We start from the raw sequence: 13,423 nt of genomic DNA on the forward strand, positions 1-13,423 counted from the left end.
ATAAAACAGAAAGATGAAAGTTGAATCATGTGTTTAATGTTCTTGTATTTTCTTTTCACAAATGTGGAGACAGTGTAGTCACTTGCTTTCTGGCTGCAATAACCTTTTTCTTCCCTTCTCTTCCTCCTTCTTTTACTTTATCTTCTTCATGTTTTTCTTCTTCCTCTCCTCGTCCTACTCTTGGTCATCCTCTTCCTCCTTCTTCTTTTCTTTTTCATTTGGTTAACCACACATTTTCTTTCTGATGACACAGTTAGCTAGAAGCATAGCACACAGATTCTCACCCCACCTTGAAACCACAGTGACTTTATCATTTCACAGTAGCTGTGGACTTCCTGTCCTGGGCTGAGTGAAGGACAGCCGGAATGGCCACCAGAACGCTCTGATTCACTTCACTAGAAAGAATGAATTATCCAATGTCATGCCTTCTTGGCTATTTACTATCTTACTTACCACTAAATGACTTTAAATTTCCTGAGTTTTATGATAATAAATAGAAACGTCCAATTTAAGATTTTCTGTTCTTCTAGCCAGTCTGTTTATGCTTATCTTCAGAATCAAAGACAATTTATGGCCTAGTTTTATTACTTATTTGAAAGACAGATGGAATCATGTAGCCCAGTAGGTTTATCCACCACATCACATGCAGGTTCATGTTTCAAGTTTTTTTTCTTTCATGAGATGTGACAAGAAAACCAGACTAAGGTCCCACGCACTGGTGCCTTAACACCCAGAGTGTCCACAACACCCCAAATGCCCACAATATTCAGATTTAGCCCAAGCTGAAGCTGGCAGCAGGAAGCTCAGTGTAGGTCTCTCAAATGTGCAACAGCAACCAAGCTAGTGATAACACTTCCTGTCTCTCAAGGTCCTCAATGCAGGGAGCCTGAACCAAAAGTGGAGCCAGCATGCAAAACCAGATACTCTGATGTGTTGACAAAAAATATGACTTTCCCTCCCACCACCACCACTCTTAAGGAGGATTTTGAATGCTTCAGTCCATTTGAAGTATACATTTGTCAAAGTCACCAACTCACACCACTGCTTCTCTAAGAGTGATCCTGCAGCACTAGCGTTGATGCCATCTGTCATCTCCTTATTCTGAAGTGATTGTCCATGTTGGGGGCCCAGCCCAGACTTCCATGTGGTAACACACATAGGGCTGCTATGAACAATGTTCCATAAATGCCATGATTTATAGCAGCAGAATTTATGATATCGCTGCTCTGAACTCAGAAGTCCCAAATCAAGGTGTTAATAGAACTGTCTCTTCCTTGGCTCCCAGAGAAGGAATCTGGTCTGTGTCCTTCTCTAGCCTCAAATGGCTGCCAGCAATTCTGGGTGCTTCTTGCCTTGTTGATCTAAATGGCAGCTTGTCCCTCTGCCATCACCTCACTCTCCCTCTGAGTCTCTTTGTGTCTTTGCCTCGATGTTTTAAGGATGAACTTTATTGTATTACTTGGTACTCACAATTCCCAGCACAGTCTCAAATCCCCGACCTAAATTGTATACAAGTTAAGGGCATCCATTCCAAGATATTATAATTATTTAATTATTTAATTATCTATAATTATGTATTTAATTATAATAAATACATATATTATTCTGAACACGAAGGGGAAAAAAAGCTATATAGGACAGAAAAATAGCATGTATCAGGTAAATGCACAAAAATTTGAACATGGTTTATGTATTACATCATAATGCTGTATCAATGCTAATTTTTCTGATTTTGATAATTGTATTTTGGTTATACAGGAAAAAACATTTTCTTGGAAAATATCTACACAAAGGAATATCATGTCTTCAATTTATTATAAGTTGGATCACCAAACACGGACATGAGAAAGAGAATAGAGCAGGTAGGGCAAAATAAAAACAATTGGCAACCGCGGGTAAAAGTTGTGCAGGAATTCCCTGCACTACTCTTTTCAGTGTTCAATAAATTTAAATTTAACTTTCATTGTTAAAGATGAAGAATACTTGTAATAGTAAAAAGGTAACCACATTCTAATTCTTATTTGTGTTGTCAAGGTCAGAAGATGCAGCATGTTGAACCCATTGAAGTGGGAAAGATCCAGGCTTTATACCAGCATTGTCCAATTGGTTTCATGGATGACTCAGAGAAACAAAACAAACAAACAAAAAGAATAATTCCTTGAGGCTGTGAAGAAACGGGCAATTCCTTTCCCAAAGTTAAGTTTTGCATCTGTCCTCAGGAAGAAGATGGTGTTTCTTGCTTTTATAGTTCATTCTGTTTCCACATTGGGCTAAGGAATGCATTTAAAAAAACATGTATTAGTAACAAACACAAATTAATACAGGAAACAAGAATATTTCAGCCTTCTAGTTTTACCTTCTAAGTACACCTTGAAGTGGGGAGAATACAATCAATGCTCTTTTCACAGATGCAACTGTAATTTTTAGAACAATGAATAGCGTCTACTCTCATTGAGGATAAAAATGCACATTGTTCTCTCCCAGGGAAATACATTAATGAAAAATTCCTACAGAACAGAAAATATAAAAGTCAATCCCTTAATTCTGAATTCTCCAAACACATCATTTGTGAATTTTAAAAACTGTGTTTCCTAAATTCCTGATACATAGAAACGTTAATCATAATTTCAATACCAAAAGATTTTATTCTGTGTTTAGCCCATTAAATACATTCATCCATAATCTCCCAGCTTATTCTACACTGGTATTGATGGTTAACAGAAAAAAAAATACTTTTCAATAATACTCTGAAATTATGGTATGTTAAATCTCTTTTCTTATTCCATAATTTCAATAAAAGTGAGAAATTTTCAATGAGGAAAAACTGAATTACTGAGCACATATAGTGTAAGGAACAACAATATAGTTCAGAGATTAGAATGATTAATCCTTTCACTGTTTTTATTTCTTTGCCTTCTCCATCTCCTAGACAGACTAATTACACAAAGGAGTTACAATTGAATTTGGGGGCATGCATAGAAACCACATTTAAGGGTGAGAGGGGAATAACTTGCTATGTCAGATGGCACAGTCACTTCATCTCTCAGACTCACGATTGCATTTCAGTTTGTATCTCATAACACATCCTGAATGTATTTAGTATACCTTTATCATTAATAACTCCGTATGACACTTCTCCTTTGTCTTTGCTTCCCAAAATGCTTTCTTACTCTTATGCTTACCAATGAGGACTACTCAAAGTTAAGTTAAACTGTGTGATGTGAAAGATGATTCTTTCTAGACATAATCCTTCCAACTCCTACACCAAAGTTAATGTTTGAACACACACCAGAAACTTACATTCCAGGTGAGAAACCATCATCAACCCATTTCCATTTTTTCTCCTTTTTGTCATACAACAGTCCAATCCAGTAATAATTACTATGAATGTGAGATGTAATGAATGTCTATAAAGGAAACAAAACGTATGAGAGAACTAAGTTCCCATCTGCTGCATGAATGTGAAGAGGCACAGGGGTGGGGACAAGCTGTGCCTAAGACCAGGGCCCTGCCATTCTCCACACCTCCTTATCTCTGCTTCTAAGAAATATCTCTTATCCTTCTCACATCTACTATTAATTTCAAAGTAGCTTTCCCATAGCAGACTATATATGTGAAAACCGTCTATGAGTTTCCTGGATTATTTAAAACATGAAAGACTTTAAAATCAAACCATGTACTAACAAGAAATCACTTAAATAATTTGACACTTAAGTAAATTATTAAGTTCACACTCCAAAACAATATGTAATGTCATAGAGAATGAATCAATCCATAATCTAAAACAAAGGAGTCGTTAAAATAAATTTCTTAAAATAAAGACTTTGTGTAAGATAGTACAATCAGTTTTCAGACTCACAAGAAAAATAAATAATAGTTTAATTTAGTAGATGGGAGCGATAAAAGGAAGAGAAGCAGTATTTCCAAGTATTAAATATGTCTAAAATGCAATAGGTTAAAAGTGATACATTACATAAATGCTGATGATTAAAATGTAGGTTTAAATTTATGTTTTAGGAAGAAGAAATAAAAAATTTGGAAACAATGATCACATCCACTTTTCCCTACTCCTCTATCTTTCCCACCCTGATCAACTATGTAAATATCATCTAAAATTTAAAAATTAAATGTAATAAATACATTATTGTTTTACCAAATAAAAAGTTATTCACTAGTTACGAAATTATTTCATGATTTGATATCATGAATTCAACTTCAGGCATTTGTTATTTTTGCATATATTTGTAAGTCATTTTTCTAAACGATAGAGATTTCAGGCTGATGTTGGAAAACTTGTCTAAAGAAACAAACTTTGTATTTTTCTTATTAATACATTAAAAAGGCAACCTCAAGGCCAGCATTATGGTGTAATGGGTTAAAACACCAAACTTCAGTGGATGCTGGTGTATGTGGTATATGTTCCGGTTGATTTACCTTTGATCCACTTTCCTGCTGATGACCTGGGACAAGCAGAGGAGGCTGGCCCAAGTGTTTGGGTTCCTACCACTGCCACGGGAGACCTAAATGAAATTCCTACATCCTGACTTCTGTCTGGGCAGCCCTGACCTTCACAGCCAACTAGGAAGGGAATCAGCAGATAGATCTCTCTCTCTCTCTCTCTCTCTCTCTCTCTCTCTCTTTCTCTCTCTCTCACACACACACACACACACACACACAGTCTCTTCCTATCTCTCTCTTTCTCTCTTACTCTCTGTGTGCGTGTGCTTTTCTATAACTCTGAATTTCACATAAAGAAATCCATGTTAAAAGGCGCATTTCAATATTGCTGCCTCTGTATTTTCTCTTCTTACAATTTTTGAGGATATAGATCTTGGTATTATAAGATTAATTAGCAATTAAATGTGATATATAAATGCACTAAAATCAATGCAAGACTACTTTGTATAACTGATATCACTGTAATACTGCTTATTATCATCTCTACTTGATAGATGGGCTCAGCAGAGTTAAGTAATTCATTGCATATCACCCACCAGCAACTGGCAGAGCTGAATTTGACCACAGGCACTCTGACTGCTGAGTTCCTGGTAGTAACACCTATGCTGCATCCCCTAGGCTAAACTTGCCACCCTACAGGGATAGATGTAGGGATAAAAGGGACCAGTAGGCAAAGGTTAAACTAATTGCAGCATCAAAAATGTACATACTTTCCTGTAATAGTCACTACTGCAGGCTCCTGGAGAAGGGAGAGGATTACAGACTTCCCCTATAATATTGTTAAAGATGACTGTCATAACAAATAATATACTTTAAGCAATTGATAAGCACCTTAATCATATGCTTATTAGCAAACAGAATGTCCTGGGAGATTCCTAGCTGTACAGTCATGACAGTCAGACAACAGACATGACACAAAGAACACTTGAAGATCCCTCTTTCTGCATGCCCCCCTCCTTTCTCAGTATCACACGTTGTAAAGTGAGACAGTTCATGACAATGAGAGTAAATGGAAGAGTCCATGATACCTGTTCCTGCTCATTGTCTATCTTCAAAAGCGAGGAGCTGTACCTCTGGCAAGTTTGTTTACATTCCTGCCAGTTTTTCTTTTCCTCTGTAAAATAGTAGCAATTGACTCCATGACAGGACCAGTAGCCGTCATAGCTTTTACCTATAACACAGAGCCAATAATTAAATTTTTATTATATGATCTTCTAGTAATCAGAGCAATATATTAATCAGCCCTCCATAATAAACTCAAAGGTTCAAGATCCCTCTATGACAATAGCAACAACAATATGAGGATCTCCATGGTTCAGGAATGCCAAGAGATACCTGCACTCCCATGTTCAAGACAGCGTAATCCTCAATAGCCAAGAGATGGAGACTACCTAGACATCCACAGATGGATGAATGATGTGGAACATGCATACATACAATGGAATTAATAATTAAAGAAGTATATTCTATTGTATGTGACAGTATGGAGAAAACAGAGAGGACATTATGTGTGAGGAACAGAGTCTAGGGGTATGAGGTTTAACACAGTGCTTCTGATTAACAATGTTGTTTTGTACACTCAAAAATAAAAGTACACTAATGTCATAGTGTACTTATCAAAAATAAATATAGAAATTAGCAAATAAATATTGAGAGTCAATGGATATCTTGATTATTCCTATTATGATCATGCAATGCTTATGTCCAACTTATCAAAGTACATATATTTAATCTATAATGTTTCTCTATCCTGAACCTATTTAAAAATTCTAGCATGCTTTCTAACTTAGGAATATATTTGCAAACTTTTCTTTTGTATATTTATAATTGTAACATTACAATGTAATATTGCAATATACAATACATACAATATGTTTCAGGAAGTATATGTGAGTGCATTTCAAAAAGTTCAGTGATAATGGAATTAACATACAAGCTGAGTTTGCATACAAGACATTTTGAATTACTCTGTATTTTGCATGAATGTTAAAGTTATCTGGTATTGATGGTCATAAATACAAACACACAGGAGGTCTAGATACACACACACAAACACACAAGGTATCTTTATAACAGCATTCAACTAAAACTCCTTGTGTCCTTTGTAAGTCAGTTATGCTTTTCTCTTAAAGCTTTCATATTTTGTGTGAGCCACACCCTAATTCTCACTAGACCAAATCATCTGACTATCTCCTGGGGTGCTGGTCCTCTCTTTCACTGTTAGTAATAGCAGGGCAGCAAGAATTGCCATTGTATTTTGGGAGTGACAAGACTCTACTAATCCAAATATGATTCCAAGGATTCCCAAATCCCATATTTGAAACAAGAAAACCAGACCATCCACATTTCATCTGAAAGACACAAATTGAAAATTGTCCCGTAGACCCAAGTCACTGAGGGCAAGCCTGCATATAAGACTAAAGAAAGGGGAATGCAAAGCAATACAAACTTTCACTCCACATTCCTTCCATACCTGGATCTGTACAACATCTAGTCTTTTTTGAAAGGAATGACTCCAGTGTCTTTTGCTGTAGAAGGGTTCGATTTCTGAGAACTTCACATTCTAAAGTCTTCTTTGCCAGAAGTTGCTCCTTCAAGTACTCACTCTGACTGAGATTTGCTGAAATTTCTTGCTGTTGATGTTTTTCTTGAGTTAACTGATAAACTAATATTTGAGACATAAATATCATAAGAAAATGCACTCATGGAGATCAAACAGTGAAATTAAAGACTTTAGAAAAAGTCTCACTTCAACAACCAACTGTACTCATTAGTTCAGTAATTTGGCATTAGAAAGTCACACCTCAATGAACTGACCACAGTGATGGAAACATCACATTTCTCACTATTGGCAACTTAAGGGCAGAAAAGCAAAATACCCAAATGAAATTATGATGGCTAACACCATAGCTTACACGCTGGTTTATTTTTAGCAGTATATCATTTACAAATATCTACCACCATAAAATTCAGTTCGTTAACATTTACCAATTCATCATCTGTAGATAAAGACCTAAACTAGGGGGCAGATGCTTGTCCTTGGGGTTAGGATGCCCATAACTCACATCAGAGTCCCTGGATTCAATCCTGGCTCCTGACTCCATTTCCTGGGAGCTGATGGGCATCTGTGATGACTCAGTGAGTTAGTGCCATCCACATGGAGCACCAAGATTAACAGTTCCAAACTTTCAACTTCAGCTGCAGGCATTTAAGGAGTGAACCAACAAATCAAACTTTTTCTATTTTCTCTTTCCTTCTTAATCTTTCTTTTTCCCTTTCTCTTCTTTGTTTTTCCTTCCTCCCACCCTTCATCCTTTCTTTCCTTTCTCTCTCTCTCTTCCTTTCTTTCAGTGCTTTTTTCCCTCAGTTTCTTTTCTCCATCTTGCTCTCTCTGCACATTCTCTTTCCTTATTCTCCCTTTCCTTCTTTCTCTCTATCCTTCTTTTCTTTCTTTCTTTATATTTTCTTTTTTATTTATTCTTTCTCATTCTTTCCATCTTACCTTCTTTCCTTTATCTCTCTTTCTCTCTCTGTCCGTAAATAAAAGGAAAAAAAGGTGAACTAAACAACCATGAAGATATAGCACAATTATTATTGTATTAGCTGTAACATCTGAAAATGGGTGATGTTATCCAATTGTGGAATGTCCATTGTGTTCTACAAATATTTGAGGCAATCCAAATACAAGATTAAGCTTAAATTCAACATCAGTTTGTATGTATGTTTTTGTTCTGCTTACCACGTTCTTATTACATATTTAAAAATGCACAAAGTTATCAACCAAAAGGAATATTACTGTGTGCTATACAGAATAAGTTACCTTCAGAATAATACACAACAAACGTAGCCTCAGAATCAGTAGACTAAGTAAACAAAATGAAATGCCACTGTGACATGTCCAAGAAAAACAATCACCAACAAGGGCCATTACCTTGACTTAGCATGTAAAGCCACTGCCTCAGCGCCAGCATTTTACAGCGGCAATGATTCGAATCCCTTCTCACCCCCTGCTATCCAGCTCCTTACTAATATGTCTAGGAAAGCAGTGGAGGCTGGTTCAAGTGCTTGGGCCCCTGCACCCATGTGGGAGACCTGGAAGAAGCCCCTGGTAGCAAACTTTAAACTGGCACCAGCTTCCAATGGTTGACATTTGGTGTCTGAACAGATGAGATGGATGAAAGATTTCTCTCTCTCTCCCTCCTTCTTGTGTGTGTGTGTGTGTGTGTGTGTGTGTGTGTGTGTGTGTGTGTGTTTGTGTGTGTGTATGTGACTCTGCCTTTGAAATAAAATTAAATACTGCCAAATCAGCTTTTGAAGTTTTATTTTATTATTTTTATTGCAAAGTCAGATATACAGAGAGGAGGGGAGAGAGAGAGGAAAATCTTCTGTCTGATGATTCACTCTCCACGTGACCAAAATGTTCAGTGCTGTGCCGATCCAAAGCCAGGAGCTAGGAGCTTCTTCTGGGTCTCCCACGTGGGTGCAGCATCCCAATGCTTTGACCTGTCCTCAACTGCTTTCCCAGGCCACAAGCAGGGAGCTGGATGGGAAGTGGAGCTGCCGGGACTAAAATAAGCGCCCATATGGGATCCCGGCGCATTCAAGGCGAGGACATTAGACACTGGCCCATCAGCTGGGCCAGCACAATCATTTTTTTGATCCCCAATACAATTCAGAACTTTCAAATGTTCTAACAGGGAGCATTATTTAAATATCTGCACATGTGATTCTACAATTCCCAGAAAGATCTGTTTCCATTACTCACTCATTGTCACCAACATTGTGATCTTCATCAAGAAAAGTAAAAACAGGATTCCAAGACTCACAGCAATGCGATGCCAGGGCACTGCAAACTCTTTAAAAAGAAAAGTAAGAATTAGCAGTGAAAAAGTCCAGCTATCTCTCACCTTAACCAGGGACATGGTTAAAAACAAAGGAAACTCTGACAAAATATTTTACAAGACTATATCTTACAAAATGATTTAGATTTTAATCTGGAAATTACAGCTTTACATTTTATGTTTTCTGGCTGATACAAACTGTTTCTAGAAATGGCCATGAACAAGATGGTTCTCCAAAGTTTCAAAATTATGTCCCATAAAGAGGCACCAACGACATAAGACATCTGGGAGAGTGTAAAGTGGCATGTGCAATCTTTGCTGTGATCAAGCTAATCATGACAAGAACAAAGCAGGCAATGCTCTTGACAAAGTGGTCACCACCAGAGAATATTCTGATTTGCAGACATGATCAGCATCCATCCTCACAGAACTATCTAGAAATCCACTTTCCTTTCCTCACTGTCAATTCTGCACTTCAGTAGGCAATGGTGTATGCATCTTATTGTTTTGGTGGTCCTCATTGTTGGATAAATTGCGCCTATGATGATCACTAAACTGAAACACTACAGGTTATTCTCAACTAGGAGTTAAATAATGACCAGAAAAATAAAAATTTTCCTTCGATGCAAATGGTGTGAATCATGGTGGCCCTTCAGTTTATGTATGTGTGTGTGTGTGTGTGTGTGTGTGTGTACCTAAAGTCTTTCTTGTTTGTATAACATTTTTTAAATGCTTATTTCTATATTAAAAATCTAATACATTTGTTTCTCTAAGAAATGCTAGGCTTTTATTTTAAATATTTATTTTTATTACTTTTTTTATTGGAAAGGCGGATATACAGAGAGGAGAGACTGAGAGGAAGATCTTCCGTCCGATGATTCTCTCCCCAAGTGAGCGCAACGGCTGATGCTTTGCCGATCCGAAGCCAGGAGCCTCTTCTGGGTCTCCCACGCAGGTGCAGGGTCCCAAAGCTTTGGGCCGTCCTCAACTGCTTTCGCGGGCCACAGGCAGGGAGCTGGATGGGAAGCGGGGCTGCCGGGATAGAACCGGCGCCCATATGGGATCCCGGGCGTGCTAGGCGAGGACCTTAACCACTGCACTACTGCGCCGGGCCCATAGGCTTTTTTTTTTTTTAATCCTATTATGTTCTTTGCTTTTAGACACCTCACAAATTATCCCTGGCCAAATTTAAATAAGCATATTCTATTAGTACTCATATTTCTGAAAGTGTATTAATGTCCTCATCCTCTCAGTTTCTTGTAAGATCATTTAAAAAAATAAATTATTAAACAAATAATAAAGTAATTCTTCCAGGTTAGCCAGTTCCAGTTTTCTTTTATAACTGGAAATAATGGCCAGAAGTGAATATAAGATTGTTTTTAAACCTCTAGTTTGTCACCCCATGACATCGCATGAATTTGGATGCTCAGTTAGTATAACCTGGGGTGACATTATGATATAGGAGGGGTTAAGCTATCGCTGGCAACACCGACACCTCATTTTGTTCTGGTTCAACTCTGCTACTCCAACCGAGTTCCTGGCTAATGAACTTAGGGAAGCAGAAGACGACCCAGGTACTTGAATGCCTGTCTTCCATGTGGGGGACCGGGGTGTTTGCCCAAGCTTCTAGCTTGACCAGACTCCAGCTGCTGCAGCCATTTGGAGAGTGAACCAGTCAGTGAAAGATCACTTTCTGGTTTTCTCTTTCTCTCCTTGTAATTCTGCCTTTCAAATAAAACAAGTAAAGCTCAAACATAATATACATAAATACCTTTCTTGGCAGATTTCCCAGGCCTTCTGGTGCCATCAGGCCTTAATCTCTTCTGAGATTCTGAGGCAGACTGGAGAATTCTCACAGATGAGCAAGTCACCTCCTCCTGATCACCCATCTTCAGAAGAAAAGAAATGTTTGTGCAACAACTCTTTACAATACAATGATTTCTAAAGAACTATCCAAAGAGCAGCCCACAGGAGCATACAAGGACTTGATGCTGAGAGGTCATTTTGTGTGTGTCTGTGAATACCTGTGAATACCTGTGTTTATCTGCTCCAGTAAGTGCTTAAAGCATGTAGACTGAATTAATTTATACAACAAATGGAAATGCTGTCATATATCCATGAAAATCATTTATGATCATCGGGACTATTGCCATCAATATCAGAATCTATAGAAAGAATTGAAGGGACTGCTAGTATATTATTATACTATTTACTCAGCTATCTTCACTTACAATATTTAGCGTACATATAAAAAGATTGGGCACAATCAGTGCCTTCTCATATCTTGGTGGCATCGTTAAAAAAAGAACTTAAAGCATCAAAAATTCTATATTCTGTAAAACTATATGTATGTTAGTTTAAAAAAATACATACCTTACTAGACATATAACTGTTTTAAAATTTCTTTCTTTTCAATTATCAAGAGTCAATCAGAGAGCTTCCTGCGGTATATCTCATACATTATCTTTACATGATTTTGAGGGGTGATTATAAAAAAAAGGTTAACATTTCAAAGCCCAGTGCCTTATACAAGACAAACTGACTACAAAATTTTTACCGTCTTTCTAACATTGCCATAGAAACCTTTGTGAAAAATTATGTCAAAAGCTATTCATTAATTATTTAGTGACTATCAGGAGACAACCTAGTATTAATACCAATGAAGTAAGAAATCATAAATGGCAAAATTTTTAAATTCACCTTGATTCCTAAACTAATCAGAAAGAAAAGATGATATCAAAGGAAGTTCAGGAAAAAGTGTAGCTATATTATTTCATATGCATTATCAACTTATAAAATTTGGTATACTAACTGTTCACATTTTATCTAATATCCTATTAAAATTAGACTCTTCTACTCCAGAATTTTCAAATACACTCCTTTATGGATGGATAATACATAAATCATTTGTGTCAAATTAAACGTAACTCCTCAAATCTGTCTTCTTTAAGTGGTTAACTCAGAGCATATGGAGAGGGAGACAACAAGTTTCCATGAACACTAACTACAATTTATACATCCTTCAGTGTTCACGCTATTGTAATACAACACAGAGGGAAATCTGTCCTATAAATGTCATGCCACGTTTCTTGGAATTAAGCACTGTATTCCTAGAATAAGCAGAATTAATAGGATAATCATATTGAAAGACCACGGGAATCAAAGCAGGTGTTACCTGGATCTATGCCGTGTAATGAAGCAGGTGGAAGCACTGGACCCCAATAGAACAAGACGCAGGCCACTCCAGTCCCACAGCTCTTGCGGGGCTCTAAGAGGAGAAGTGAGGTGTCTGAAGGATGAAACTCCAACTCAAACGTCCTGCCCCTCTTGTTGAAACAGTGGTGAAAGGAAACCATATGCTGAAAGCTGTTGTTTACAGGAAAGGGAGGATGGTCATGAGCTGTGTGTGCCTCCATTTCAATAACCAATCATTTCGTCCTGCTTGCAAAGCAGCATCGAAAATCAGAATTTGCGAACTGAAGAGAGAGCAATTAAGGTTCACAAAAACAGGATGATGCCTTTTAACAAACAGGTAACATATATAAAAGAAATCGCTATTCAATGGATGCCTAAAATATCTACATGTGTATACACATATGCAAATAAGGTCACAATTCGATACCTTAGCACACTTTTAAAATATTTTTCTTTCCTTGGGAAAACATTGATTAAATATATTCCTCTTTTGGGACTCATGCTTACTGTACATAAATGTGTTTCAGAAGGGTTTTTTTTAATATCCATGATTTCATTGTAAAAATTCAGTTTATATTCCTCTAGTCTTCTCTTCCAACACAATGCTTACCAGTGAAGTTGGTATACATCAGTGCTTCTGATATATTTTTTTATAATTATTCTTTTACACTAATGTTTCTTTGCTTCAGAACCATTCACTTAATGCAGAAATAATTTCTATGTTTTCGAAGGTATAACAACACAGAAACAGACAGAAAGTAGATAAATTTTGCATTTGCTGATTCAATCTTACTACGCACATAGTAGTTTTAGTGGGGCTAGGTAGAACCCACTGTACCTTTGCCTACTGTGCCACAATGTCCGTACTTAAAACAGGATGCAATAATATATATACAGTTACTGTCCACATAAGCATTACTCCCTTAACT

At 37.1% G+C, this 13,423-nt stretch overlaps 1 protein-coding gene across 1 annotated transcript; it reads right to left on the reverse strand.

The window, feature by feature from the left end:
- Positions 1 to 1,642: 1,642 nt before the first annotated feature.
- On the reverse strand, positions 1,643 to 12,640 carry LOC121147114 (killer cell lectin-like receptor 7). Its single transcript, XM_040966849.1, has 8 exons — positions 12,475 to 12,640; positions 11,071 to 11,188; positions 9,224 to 9,313; positions 6,932 to 7,123; positions 5,487 to 5,629; positions 3,301 to 3,407; positions 2,357 to 2,507; positions 1,643 to 2,270 (listed from the first exon to the last, which is right to left on the reverse strand). The coding sequence occupies exons 2-7, from the start codon at positions 11,186 to 11,188 to the stop codon at positions 2,360 to 2,362; spliced, it is 798 nt and encodes a 265-aa protein (XP_040822783.1). The 5' UTR covers positions 12,475 to 12,640; the 3' UTR covers positions 1,643 to 2,270; positions 2,357 to 2,359.
- Positions 12,641 to 13,423: the final 783 nt, after the last annotated feature.

This window comes from Ochotona curzoniae, unplaced genomic scaffold, assembly GCF_017591425.1.
Source record: "Ochotona curzoniae isolate NIBS_2020 unplaced genomic scaffold, NIBS_Ocur_1.0 contig_1482, whole genome shotgun sequence".
In the NCBI taxonomy this organism is placed as follows: domain Eukaryota; kingdom Metazoa; phylum Chordata; class Mammalia; order Lagomorpha; family Ochotonidae; genus Ochotona; species Ochotona curzoniae.

Coding starts and splice junctions, on each gene's coding strand:
- LOC121147114 (XM_040966849.1), bottom strand. CDS start 11,188: ATGGGTGATCAGGAGGAGGTGACTTGCTCATCTGTGAGAATTCTCCAG. Junction 9,314..11,070: donor TGGGAAATCTGCCAAGAAAG/GTATTTATGTAT, acceptor TTCTTTTTAAAG/AGTTTGCAGTGCCCTGGCAT. Junction 7,124..9,223: donor CACAATGTTGGTGACAATGA/GTGAGTAATGGA, acceptor CTCAAATATTAG/TTTATCAGTTAACTCAAGAA.